At 44.2% G+C, this 13,692-nt stretch overlaps 1 protein-coding gene across 4 annotated transcripts in view; it reads right to left on the bottom strand.

Annotated features, from left to right (window-relative positions):
• The window catches only part of ZC4H2 (zinc finger C4H2-type containing), a 13,926-nt gene continuing 234 nt past the window's right edge, over positions 1 to 13,692 (bottom strand). The window contains exons 1-5 of one of the 4 annotated variants that reach the window (XM_053990259.1): positions 12,055 to 12,322; positions 8,093 to 8,264; positions 6,656 to 6,828; positions 5,381 to 5,543; positions 1 to 4,274 (exon numbers count right to left, since the gene is read on the bottom strand). In XM_053990259.1, coding sequence (XP_053846234.1) covers positions 4,161 to 4,274; positions 5,381 to 5,543; positions 6,656 to 6,828; positions 8,093 to 8,264; positions 12,055 to 12,068 — 636 coding nt within the window. In that variant the 5' untranslated portion in view covers positions 12,069 to 12,322 and the 3' untranslated portion in view covers positions 1 to 4,160. Of the gene's footprint in view, positions 4,275 to 5,380; positions 5,544 to 6,655; positions 6,829 to 8,092; positions 8,265 to 8,494; positions 8,579 to 9,401; positions 9,676 to 12,054; positions 12,323 to 13,692 lie in introns of those variants that run through there. The other 3 variants (XM_053990258.1, XM_053990261.1, XM_053990260.1) reach the window with 3 other exon arrangements.

Genomic DNA, 13,692 nt, shown 5'->3' on the forward strand with positions numbered 1-13,692 from the left:
TGACATGAAACAAACATTTATTTAAAAGGACTGTACAGACAAATTAAACAGATCTCACACTGTTACTCCTGTGAGGCACAGGAGTAAAATATTTAAAACACAGAAGCCAGTGAAAACACCAGATATTGCTAGAATACCTAAATACTAAAATGAAAATGTATGCTGGAGGAATTAGAAAACTCTAAAATAAAAGAATAAAGCACTTTTTATTTATTTAAAGTGCTAGTGAAGTCTTAATTTCTTGAATAGTATGGTATTTAAAGTAACACATCAATGTGTATTCTTTCAAATTTAGGTTGTGTAAATTGAAGCCACTGTCAGGTTCAGTCAGGGTCCTGTTTATAAAGCTAATGTTGAATTCAGGAAGTGCAGGTATTTAAATTTGCCTTACATTTTCTCTGTAGTTAATGGTGTCCTTGGCACTAAAGTTTGGACAACTGATCCACCCCAGGATGGGTATGAAAACTTCTGTAGCAAAGCATTTAGCTATAGTACAGTGTTTGCATCCTTTTGGTTGTGAGCTTAGGCTTGATGGCAGGGTGAAAGGCTTGGGATTTAGGTTTTTTTCTGTTTGGTTGCAGAACAACAGGACTATCCTTTGAGGCAAGTGATGAACAAAGACCTTGGAAACCATCTTTACCAAGAGAATCCAGTTATTTTGTTGTTGCATGGATACCCTTTTAAAAACAGAATGACAAAGACAGGGTTAAACCAGACTTCAGTAACATAAAAGCCTCCTAAGCTTTCAGGAGGGTCACATTGTGGCTACTCAGACAATTTGAGCCAAATAAGAATAAATTTAAGCGAAGTGAAGAAGTATCCACAAAGACTTCAGATACAAGTGAAGAAGCCATTGTTGCTCCGTGAAGCAAAAATGCAGTAGACTTGTGTTAAGAGCTGTACTTCAGACAGCTTCCTCTTCTGTCTGAATACCAAGAAATCAATATTTCATAATTATTCCTCCAGTCTCTTGAGAGAGTTGCCTGGGAGAAAAGAGCCTGGGGCTGTCACGAGAAGAGTTCTTCAGTTAAACTTCCATGATTATTCCATGAGAGAAAAAGAATACTCTTTCCCTATGAAAGACACTGCTTCCCTCCCTGCCCCCACCCCATGGTCCCTCAATACATAATACATATTTTATCTCCTTGAAATGGCTGAAATCATGGAATATCTCAAGTAAGAAGGGATCCATAAGGATCATCAGGTCCAACTACCTACCATTAAACTGTATGGCTAAGAGTTTCATCCAGGTGACCCTCAAACCCTGACAGGTTTGGTGGCTTGGCCACTTCCCTGGGTCACTGGACCAGTGACCAACCACTCTCTCAGACAAGAGCCTTTTCCTGGTGTCCAGTCTGAACTTTGCTCAATGCAGCTTCACTCTATATCCTCATATCCTGCTGCTGGTCATCAGAGGGTGATCAGCACCTCCTCCTCCTCTGCTTTCCCCTGGAGGAAGTTGTAGGCTGTGATGAGGACACCCCTCAGCCTTCTTTTCTCCAAACTGAACAAGCCAAGTGTCCTCAGCTGCTCCTCAGAGGTCTTGTCCTTGAGACCTTTTGCAGTCTTGGTCTCACAGGTGACTCCAGAACACTGTAACACTCTGATGTCCTTCTTGCACTGAGGCATCCCAAACTGCCCCCAGTGCCCAGGGCCTCACCAGTGCAGAGCAGAGTGAGACAACCAGCTGGCAATTCTGTGCTTGATGTACCCCAGGTTGTGGTTGGCCCTTTTGGCAGCCAGGGCACCCTGCTGACTTATCTCCAGTTACGCTCACCCTCAGCAATGCATGCTGTTCATATGGCAGAAATTCGTAAAGGATGTGAAAATTTGTAAATACTAGTACAATTGATGCAAACACAGTATGTCATATTCACTTTATAAAAAAAAAAAAGAAACAAACCCTAACCCTGTAAAACACAAGAGCACATGAGACTAGTTTAAAAAAGTAAAAATACAAAACTGTTGTACTAAATCAGGAAATGGTGTATCCTTAAGTGTATTTCAGTTCAGGGATCTCCCAGGAAAGAAAGAACCTGGCAAAGTAACAGTAAAGTGAGAACAACTATGACTAACCCTACCTATTTCTGACCTGTAAGTAGAAGTCTCTACAAATCAATCCTCCTATTCACACTACTTCATTGCAGGCCATTCGCCCACTCCACTTGTCACTACTTCTTAAATTTATGTACAACTACCATCAAAGTAAGCTGCTCTCATGTATGCACTTGGGGAAGTCCACATACTGTCTTTTAACTCTGTGCATTTTCCCTTCAACTCCATAGGAATTGCTCTGAACAGGGCACACAGCACATGACCACTGTGACATTTAAAACAGTAGAATCCAGTATTTGTGCTACAAAACATGCATAACACACTATTGCCATTTGGAGCATGGAGACTGTCTTCCATTATTGCTATCTCAGAGACCAAATCCCTGTAGTTCAGCTAGCAGAATCTGCTCTTCACATAATTTCAGGGGCAGGTGGTCCATATTCTGTCTGCTGTTGACAGATGTTGATTTGGCTATGTAACATTAAAATGGGGGAATATTTCCTGAACCTGGCTTCAGTTTTAGGACTAAGTTCAGTAAATCACTCGTGTACTTTGTGGCAGACTTAGGAAATGAATGGCGACGTATGTGATGTGGCCAGTAAAATTGCATCATGTGGATTTATTACAGTTGCCAGCATTTGGCAAAGTTCTTGGAGCAGAGACCTGGGGCTTCCCTGTTCTTCCTATCTAATAAGCCAAATTCCCAATATAACCACTCTAACATAATAGTAGAGAGAAACCTGGGCTAAAGAGAGAAGAGTGTGAACAAGCAGTTCCTGCGTCCCAGAGTTAGTGAAAAGAATATTTAACACTTGAGATCAATTTAGGCAACAAAGGTGGTCACAAAACTGGGATTAGAGATGATAAATTTCAAGTGCCAGTTCTGTAAGTGGATCACTGCCATCCTCCCCATTGCAAGAACTGTTGTTATATTACATGAAACAAAGGGAAGACATACAGGGAGTGATCTACTCCAGATGTTTTAGAAAGGGTTCTTTTGGCACACAGGGAACAAGAAAACAAACTGGCCTGAAGTAAAGCTTATTTGAAAATGACCTTTTAAAAGGCAGAAAAATAGAAAGTTTTGGTTGAGGGAGGACAATTACACCAAAACTGGTTGGTTCTGGTGAAATGCATAATTTTTAGTTGACACTGTTCCTCATGCATGTTCCTGAACTTTCCTATGCTCCAGTAGAGGATATGTCTGCCAGATTTTGGCTGTAGAAACCAGAAACAGAAGACATGCAGAATGGCTGATGTGCAGTCTGTGCACATAAAGCTCTGGGATATATCATGCATGTTTCCTAGAGAACCACAGTGTCATTGGTCAGCCATAAAGCCTAGGAGTTCTACTAATAAAGTTCACTTCAGCCTTGTTCTTAAGTCAATTAGTCTTTTGACTACTGAAAATAATAACCTGTTAAGATGTTAAAGCATGTCAAATTACATCATTTTTAGAAATTCATACACAGCCAGCACCTTTCCAGGTTTTAAGTCAAGTTTGAAGGAGTGGTACAATCAACTTCAGTAAATCAAAACCCATGTATGTCCTTAATGCATTGATTTTCTTTATAACAAATCTCATTTTCCCTGAACATTTCCTGTTTAAAAAGAGTTCCATTGGATACCCAAACCTACCCACTCTTACGAGATTGGAAAACAAATTGTTCTTCAGTGAAACGAACAGACAGTCTGCTATTTCAGCACTTCAAATAGTCTCCTGTTATCAGGAGAAAACAGAATAATCTTTTAGTAACGTGTTTTTTAAAAAGAGAACATAAAAGCATTTGTGGTAATCACATTTGATCAATAGAAATAGCCTGTCATTTAGGATACTTGCACAAAGAATTCCAGTTTGTTTAGGAGTACAAAAGATGAAACAATTGAAATGTTAAACTGTAGCACCAGTAATACTTACTTACCTAAAACCAAATCCTAAAGACTGGAAGGAACTTAGAGCAGGAACATTGTGCTTACATTGCATTTAAATAGAAAACAATGAGACGGTCATACTTGAGTCTGCAATTCAGTAAAGTCTGGGCAAATTTGCCATTCTACTGGAAGAGTACTGGGACAGGTCACACAGCTTGTCAATCTCCTGGATTTCATTCATCCTGTTTCCTCTTGGGCTTTTTGGGATTCCGAGATCGGCTCTTTGCTTTGCAGAGTGGGCATATGGGGGCGTTCCGATGGATTTGTTGGTGACACGACAAACATGCCTGAAACGCAATGGCAGCCTCTTGTTACAAACATCAAAGTGGCCTTGGTACACAGGTTATTGAGTATCACACTCTACCCTACAGTACAGACAAAAACAAGGCTCCTTGCCTGCAAAGGAAAACTGGTGCTGCACCCTATACAGTCTAGGTATGTGGATTGTAATTTCAGGCTTACTGAAAAACAGGAGCATCTCATTGAAGTAAAACTACATTTCTACAGGCTCATACATGTATCACTAACTTCAAATTCTATTTTGTGTTAAAGGTTACAGTGATGTTTTAAAGGTGTTTACCTGCCTAATAGCTCACTGAGTCAGAGAAGTTACAGTGATGGCCAACTGCAATGTCACAGAATTGAACACAGGAGCAGGTGGTTGGATGAATTCCACATATTTAACACAAGGTACAGAACTCTGCCCTTTTGCTCCAGACTGAGCCTGTAATTTATGTTTGACTGAAGCCTATTACTTGCAGAAAGGCTTTCAATTGCCTAACTACAGATAGTAAGTATATTACTTTGGTGTGTACCTACATCACTTTACCTTCTTAGTGACTCTCTGGAACCTGGGTGGGATGAATATCCCTATGTAACTACTTAACTCTTCTCACTACATAAGGAGCTGAGTAAAACTGTCACTTAAGTGCCTGTGGTTCTGTTACATTAATCCACATTACTCTTGAAGATCCCAAGTACAGAAGCAATCACCTTTCCTGGTAATTTACACCACTGGTAATTTCCCTCATAAAAGATGTGCACTGCTTTTAATATGACTCCATATGGCATTAACTAAGAGCCACTTCTTTTTCTTTTGCACAGATTTTTTTTCTCTTTCTTACATGCCTTGCTGTCATGTGAAACACAAGAGGAGTGGGAATTGTCTACATCTCTGCTGAGGGTGACTCTTAAGTCCTAAAAGATTCTTATCCTTAACCCTTGATGACTGGTGCTACTACTTTAAGTTTACTGCTTGCTCTTGATTTGAACCCCTGCAAGGAAAATCAGAATCAGGACACGTAATTTTTCCTTTTTGCAAACATCAATCACTTTCTCAACATAATGCATTCCAATGACAAAAGAGAAAACGCAGCACATTCCATCTCCTGACCTTCATTGGAGGTGGCTGCTGTCTGAAAGTTGCTGTCTGTCTGGTGTCTTGCTTCCTGGCCACCTGCAGCTGTTGGGCAGCTGCTGCAGCTGCAGCCAGAGACTCTGGGATGGGAGGTTCCTGTGGTTCTGTCTGCCATTCTGCTTTCTGCTTTTCAAAGTAGCTAGACAAAAGAATGACAAACAAAAAATGTAACCACCTTCTGGAGTATTTCATTAGTCTGTAAAGGATATTTGGTGTTAAAATACAGTGGATCACATTTCCCTATCATGTTCTTCCACTAGAGTCAAACTGCCAAATTGCCTACACATTGACTAGTTCAGAAATAGAATATGTGGTGTTTTCTTCTGCATTTCTACACTTCCAGATTCCAGACTGGACGTAAATCTAGTAAGATGAAAAATAGACAACATGTATAGAAGAAAAATAGGCAACAGCTTCAGATGCACCTCTGTCAAACAGTTTTTCTATTTTATTCTGTTAAAATTAATAACTTTTGTACACAACAGATTAATAAACAGATTAACACATTCTTTGCAGTGTCAAGGTGTTTGGAATGTAAAACAACATTTCTACAGAAATACAAAGGAAATCTTGAAAACTGTGTGCCTGTGAAAACTATGTTAATTTTGCTGGGCAATAAGATCAATACATGCTTATTAAAACATCCCTTGCATTAAAAACTGGTCTGTTAAACAAAGGACACTGTTCTTTGAATAGTAGCTAATTCTGCCACTGCTTTGCATAGGTTATATGTAAAAATGAGGCTGTGATTTATTATCCAAATCCATTCCACATCTCAGGGAAACTTGTTGACAGTCACAGGTATTTGGCTAAAAGCCACTGCCATGTGCAGGCAGCAAAAAGTAAAAATCTGACTAGCAGCAGCACAACCCAATTGAAGAATACCTGGTTTGTATCCCTCTTGTGTACTGCCTCCTACTATGGCTTGCTAAAGAAGTAATTTTCAGGGAAAAATAAATATATAGAAAAAGCAACATATGGTATAAAATCTAGAAGGCCAACAACCACCCTTGAATGTTTGCACGTGGTATGTAGAGTTTGCAGCTTGGAATAACCTAAATTTAACTTGGAACAAATTCAGACTGAATGTTATCAAATACATTTTCCTCCACATCCTTTTTTGTTAACTTGTTTTTCATTCTTACCTCTTGGGTTGTTTTTTTCCATCTACCAACAAAATTAAAATGAGAAAACGACCAGTAGAATTGAAAGAAAGCATAAAGCCAGATAATGTTTGCTTTGGAGACTTACTCAAGGGACAGCTTCTCTTCCTCTTCACATAGGTCAGGCAGCCTCTGCAAGCCCAGAGTCATTCTCAAGGCATCCACGTGCTCCTTTAGGGGCTTGTACTCCTCGTGGAGCCGGCGAGTAGATTCCAAGAGCTTGTTAAGATCGTTCTCAGACTGCTTGATAGTATTCTCCATCTGAAACAGGAGGTTGGGCATGTTTTTAAAGACTGTTCCTCTCCGACTGAGCAACAGGTTGTACCAAAAGAAGAGATTTTTGTCACTCAAGTTGGAAGAGATTTGAGACAATGCAATAGTAAAGCAAAGACTTAAGGTACTGGGAGGATGAAAAATGGGCAAAGAAGAAGCAACAGAAAGTGACATATGAGATGCATTTTCATTTTAAAAAGGTGCACTCAACCTATAGGAAATTCTGAACAACAGAAAAAGCAGAGAGACAGGCTACAAATAAAGTCGGCAAGTGAGGAGCTATAGAAAACTCTCAAGAGACATTAAAAAAGAGTTTAAAGAAGCATAAACTAATTTTCTGTGTTTCTAAGATACCTGAACACTGACTGGCAGAAGTTAACAAACAAGCTGAGTAAAGGTTTCTGCTTCTCTTACTGCAGCAAGTAGGAAAAGCTTTTCCAGCAAGTGGGAAAAGTAGCAGAGAAAAAGACAACTTGACTGCACAAAGAGAGGAGGATGAAACAGAGGCTGAGGTTATGCAGCTGGACAGGGGAGCAGACATTTGAAATCATAAATAAATGGAGTCTGCACATCCAGTACATAGCTTGTATTTTTTCACTTGTTGGAGTTTTTTTCTTCCGGTGCAACACAGATACCTTCAGAGCTAAAAACCCCATGTAAGTGCCCTAACAGGACATAAAAAATGTATTTAAAAATATATTCCCTATTTAGCCCCTCTAATTGGCTAATCTTCCCTGTTTATAAATTGTTTTTTCTCTTATTTGTATTAATTCCCTTCAGGCTGATGTTTGGTGATTCCACTCTGGGACGAAGCTCAGCTCTTACTATAAACTTAACAAACACTATGTATTTTCTCAAAATCTCCTAGTCCCACCTAGCTGCCAAATTTCCTGTTTCTTGGTGCTAAATGAGAAAAGACTAACAGGAAGAACTGCTTTCTATGGGACAGCTGGAGTGCTATCACTGGCTAGTGGTGAAGTCATAGCCACAATAGGCTTGGTTATCTTACCTATGCTCTTGGTGCAACAGCTTATTATGCCAACATTATAAACTATCCTGCCCTACAAAGGGAAAAACCAGTTATCCTGAGGTAAATTTACTTTGTGCTCTCTGTAGGATCCTAGGATGGTGCTGTGAAGTGCACATTATTGAACCAGTGACGGTTCACTCATGTGCACAATTCCACAAGCTGTGGGATGATTCATGTGCAGCTGTGTCTTAGTCAGACTGTCTGAGCTGGGCTGTCACATACCACATTAATGTCAGCGTGGATCAGTCGCAGCTCCTCCACGTGAGCCATCTTCTCTTGCAGCAGCAGGTCCATTTCCTGCTTATATTCTTTCAGGTGCCTCTCCTCAGACTCCAGGGCTTCAAATTCTGCTTTCAGTCTTGCCTTTATTTTTTCCATCTGCAAGGTCTTATTCCTGAATCCCAGTGATAATTAAAAAGATAGAGAGATAACAGTAAGTCAATGACAGATATTTTTGTGAGGTGTCAGTTTATATGGGATTAGATAGATGAAAGAAGGCAGCAATAGACAAGAATGAGACTAAATGTGTCTGAGGGAAGGTGTGGTACAAGGAGAATACTGACACGTGGTGTACCCTGCCTGGCTTTTATTGAGCCCCCTCTTCCAAAGCATCCTGCAACTCACCCTGTAAAGGACGCTATATACAAATTCCCGGTGTTCTGCACTGCATGAACCGCAGCCCGAGGCAGCTCGGGCCTTGTGGCCGGAGGGGACGGATGAAAAAGCCGCGGTGCGGTGTGTCCCCATCCCCGGGCGGCGGCCAGAAGCAGCAGGTAGGGAGATGTCGGCGGGGCTCCCTCGGTCGCTCCCGGCCTTTGGCCGAAGGGCAGGGCAGGGTCAGAGAAGCCGCTGAGGCTCAGCCGCTCATCCCGCACGGATCCGCCGCTCCCCTACCGCCGCCCTCCGCGGGGGACGGACGGACGGACGGACGGACGGATGGATGGACAGATGGCTGTCCTGCACCCCGTGGGGCTCTGCCGGTGCCTGCAGCGCTGCCCAGCCCTGTCCTGCCCGAGGGCACGTCCGCCTTCGGATTTGGGTGTCGGACTCTGCTTTCCTTGTCATCCCCCCTTCCTTCTCAGCCCGACAAGGCTCCTGCCCGGGAGCGAGTGGGGCAAAATAACAGACAGAGAACCTCGTGAATACGAAATACTGATTCAAATGACTTAAAAACAAACAAGCAAACAGTCAAAGCCCTACGACAGCCGCGGCCCGACACCACTCCCCCGAGCTGCGCTGGGGCCGCTCAGTCCTTCCCACCCGCGCACTCCGCCTTCCCGTGCAATCACTCAGGGCTGCGCTCTGCAAATGCACGACCATTACCGCCCTTCACTACGCATTCCAGCGGCGATTCCCAGCAGCAGATGCTCCCTCCCTGCTTAGAAAAATGTGTTTTGAGCTCTCATCGTAAACCCAGCGGTAGTTTTCTTCCCCTCAGTAGCACAATAGCTACTTTCAGATCGATGCAACTCCTCCGCTCCCCCGAGGAAAAAGCTGCTTCATGTAACGGTGGGGCACAAAGCAAACATACCTGATCTCCTTGATGCTCTCGAGTTTGCACATTATTTCTTGCTCATCTGCCATGCTTTTTACTCCCGATTTACACCTCCCGTGAAACGTGCAAAATGCCAGGGGCGAAAAAAAAAAACCAAAAACGAAACCAAACCAAAACAAAAAAATCATACAATAGACACAATGTAGTCACCCCCTCCTCGCATATGGGCTCTGAGCCTGTGCGGCAGACTCTAGTGGGAGCTGTGGGACTTAGAGTCCAGGTTCCTATTGCTGCCCAGGCAGACAGGCTGCAACACGACTACAACACCCACAAGGCAGAGCAAAGCTCGCCTGCCCTTCTTCCTGCAACTACATTTTAAAACAATTTGTCACACCTCATGATGCCTGAGGTTGTTAGGAGTGCAAAAAGAGCAGGCGGCTTCCTTCTGAGTTCTGTGCAATGTTTAGCATTTCGTTAAAATATGCACTAAAAGGCTGTTGATGGGTTCATGATTTTGATTAAAAGCTTTGACAAAAAGGGCATGCTGTAGTCATTACTACTACAATTCTGTTTTCTCCTGAATGCTCTGTTTTCTTCTGAATGTTCTAATTGCTCACCAAAACAGCAGTTGTGAATAGAAGATGATTTGTCAATAGATGTTTTAGTTACTTTCTCCATTATTTATGGACTTTTCCCTATATTGTCGTGATCTTCAAATAAAGAAAAAGGTAGATGCAGGAAAACAGCGATAGCACCAGCACCCTCTTCAGCCCTCTACAACTTTTGTAAAGAAATTAGAACATAAAAGGTCATATCCTAATGTAATTAGAGTCAATTGCAAACTCTTGCAGCCTTAAAAATTGAAGATTGTAGGATTGAGCCCTAAGCGAGCTGTGTGCTCAAAGGGGGCAGGCTTCTTCGATGCATGATTTAAATAGATGAACTAATTGGTTTGAGGGGGTAGAAGACAAGTTAGCTACAGTCAGCCAGTGAGTCTTGTTGCTAAGACAGTGAGAGGGGGAGAGCAGGCAGGGTGAGGACAGGAGGGAGAGAAGGAAAATGTCCTCGAATAGGAGTGATGAGAATCCCAGCCTACTTTTGCACTGTTTATCCTATTTTTTGATTCCTGGTTTTACAGGCTAAGCTAAAAGGTTGAGGGCTGAAAATGAAAATGCTGAAAATGAAAATGCAAATTCAACTTGTTCCTTTACTCTGCTTTGAATGACACTAAGAAAACCACTTCACAAACTGTTATAAATCAGTTGGAAGTTCTTAGGAAGTAAACCCACCCACAAGGCTTAGCAGTTATTTTTTCTTTCCATGTTTTAAAAAAGGAGAGAAAATATTACATCTCCAAATTTCAAAGCACTTCAAAATGGTGAAAAAGTTAGACACTTGCAGTCCCAGCACATACAAATTGGAAGCATTCGACTTGTGCTTCATGGCTTTGGTCAAGTGTTTTAATGTCTGTGTTTCAATTTTTCTCCTAGACAAAGTGGGTCAGACAGTTCTTTATATTATCTGAAATCACCACACTGGTATGTATTATTTATTCTGGTGTTATTTATAAACTTTGATAAATTTTGGGATGCAAATAAGGATCAGTTTTTCCCAGCACGTGGACTGAATTTTTCAAAGAAAGATAAAGTACTTAGGACTAAACTGACACTGAAAAAATATTTCAGCTGATCCTGAAAAATTCAACCTTGTTGTTGTTCGATCCTTTTAAAACCAAGAGACAACAGGCAAATAGATTTCAAAACAAGTTGCAGTATTATACAGAATGAAACCAAGGCTAAAACACTCCCCTACTTCATTGAGTACAGGACTGAATTTTTGTGCAAAAATCCCCAACTGCTTCCTGTTAACAGTCTAATATCAGTCCTCACACTTTAGCATTATGACAACAAATCTAGTTCAGAACAATTCCAACTGGAAGAATTTTCTTTTCTCTCTAGATAATTATCCCAGCTACAGCAATTAATTCTACAAGTCCAGATGTAGTGATGCAATGTAGGGCCCTTATAACTGAACTATTAAATAGTAATATTCTAACTGCATTTTTTTAAAGTGCAACGTGTTTTATGGAATAAATAGCATTTAAAGAAATATTAGAGATTAAAGACTAGTGGAGAAGAGCCCCCAGTAAAACACACAACAGAACTGAACTTGGGTTAATATACTGCTGGATTAGGTACAAGTCACCACCATAAGCAGAATGTGCAGCAATATTGTACAACCTAAATATCAGAAAATGGATTAGTCAAAGTGATGCATCCCAAGTAATGAAATTGCTTTAAATTACTGAGTTTCTTAAATGGAAATAGATTCTTTTTGTATCCCATTGGGGTTTTGAGCTTTCAAAACATACTCTTCACATTTTCCAGATTTTTTCCTAAGAGTGGGTCACCCCAATTGCACTGGCCATTTCCTATGCTAAGGGAAAGCTGGTATTGGTTTCAGAATGCTTTGGGAAGCTGAAGGTACAGCAACACTGAAACTGATAGAAACAACTACATGCTAGCCCTGAGATCTTCAAAGCATCTAGTCCTTAAATATCAATGTTTTACACAAAGCCTAAAGTATTTGCAAATTTTATTAAACCTGTGTCGGAGCATCCTACCAGGTAAAGGTTTAAGTGCCCGCATATGTTAATCTTGGCCCATCCCAAAGGTATGCCTAAATATACCTGCATTTGGTCATGTCCTTTATTTCATCCTCCAACCCCGCGACCTACAAAACTGGGAAAACACAATATTGCAATAAACCGCCCGGCACCCATCTGCCCTCCCTAAGCCTCCTCCTGCGGTTTCAGCGAGGGGCTCGGATGTCCGCAGGGGACAACGCCAAGGGCAACAGTCTCCCTTTTCCCATTCCCTTCCGGAGCCCGACCATACAGCCACCTCGCGGCTCGCTCCCGCGGTTCGGCGCTCCCCAGCGGTCAGCCGGCGCTGCCGGTGCCGGTGCCCGTTCCCCGTTCCCATTCCCATTCCCATTCCCGTTCCCGTTCCCGTTCCCGTTCCCCGTTCCCATTCCCGTCCCTGTTCCCATTCCCGTCCCTGTTCCCTGTTCCTATTCCCATTCCTGTTCCCGTTCCCCATTCCCATTCCCTTTCCCATTCCCATTCCCGTTTCCATTCCCATTCCCGTTCCCATTCCTGTTCCCCGTTCCCGTTCCCATTCCCATTCCCGGTCCCATTCCCATTCCCGTTCCCCGTTCCCCGTTCCCGTTCCCCGTTCCTGTTGTCCGTTCCCATTCCCGTTCCCATTCCCGTTCCCCGTTCCTGTTGTCCGTTCCCGTTCCCGTTCCCATTCCCGTTCTCCGTTCCCCGTTCCCGTTCCCGTTCCCATTCCCGTTCCCCGTTCCCGTTCCCCGTTCCCGTTCCCGTTCCCATTCCCGTTCCCCGTTCCCATTCCCGTTCCCGTTCCCCGTTCCCGTTCCCCGTTCCCGTTCCCGTTCCCTTTCCTGTTCCCGTTCCCGTTCCCGTTCCCCGTTCCCGTTCCCGTTCCCTTTCCCGTTCCCGTTCCCGTTCCCCGTTCCCCGTTCCCATTCCCGTTCCCGTTCCCGTTCCCGTTCCCCGTTCCCGTTCCTATTCCCATTCCCGTTCCCATTCCCATTCCCGTTCCCATTCCCGTTCCCGTTCCCGTTCCCGTTCCCATTCCCGTTCCCGTTCCCGTTCCCCGTTCCCGTTCCCCATTCCTGTTGCCCGTTCCCGTTCCCATTCCTGTTCCCGTTCCCATTCCCGTTCCCCGTTCCCATTCCCGTTCCCATTCCCCGTTCCCATTCCCGTTCCCGTTCCCGTTCCTCGTTCCCGTTCCCGTTCCCATTCCCGTTCCCATTCCCATTCCCGTTCCCGTTCCTGTTGCCCGTTCCCGTTGCCCGTTCCCGTTCCCCATTCCCATTCCCATTCCCATTCCCGTTCCCCGTTCCCCGTTCCCGTTCCCCGTTCCCGTTCCCATTCCCATTCCCATTCCCGTTCCCCGTTCCCCGTTCTCGTTCCCCGTTCCCCGTTTCCATTCCCGTTCCCGTTCCCCGCTCCCGTCCCCGCCTGCAGCGCCCCCTGCCGTCAGGAGGGGGCGGGAAGGCCGGTGCGCGGCGCCGCGCGCGAGGCTGCGCGTGCGCTGGCGTCGGGAGCGCGCGGGGCGCCGCGCGCAGCCGCGCGCCTGCGGCAGCGGGGGCGCGCGCGTTGCCGGGCGACGGCGGCCGGGCGGCGGCGGCGCGGGCCCGGTGCGGCGCGGGCGGCGATGAGGCGGCGGCAGCGGCCCCCGCGCTCCCGTCGGCGCTGAACGCGGCGCCCGCACTTCCCCCATCCCTCCCCATCCCGTCC

The sequence above is a fragment of the Vidua macroura genome, chromosome 14 (genome assembly GCF_024509145.1).
Source record: "Vidua macroura isolate BioBank_ID:100142 chromosome 14, ASM2450914v1, whole genome shotgun sequence".
Taxonomy (NCBI): domain Eukaryota; kingdom Metazoa; phylum Chordata; class Aves; order Passeriformes; family Viduidae; genus Vidua; species Vidua macroura.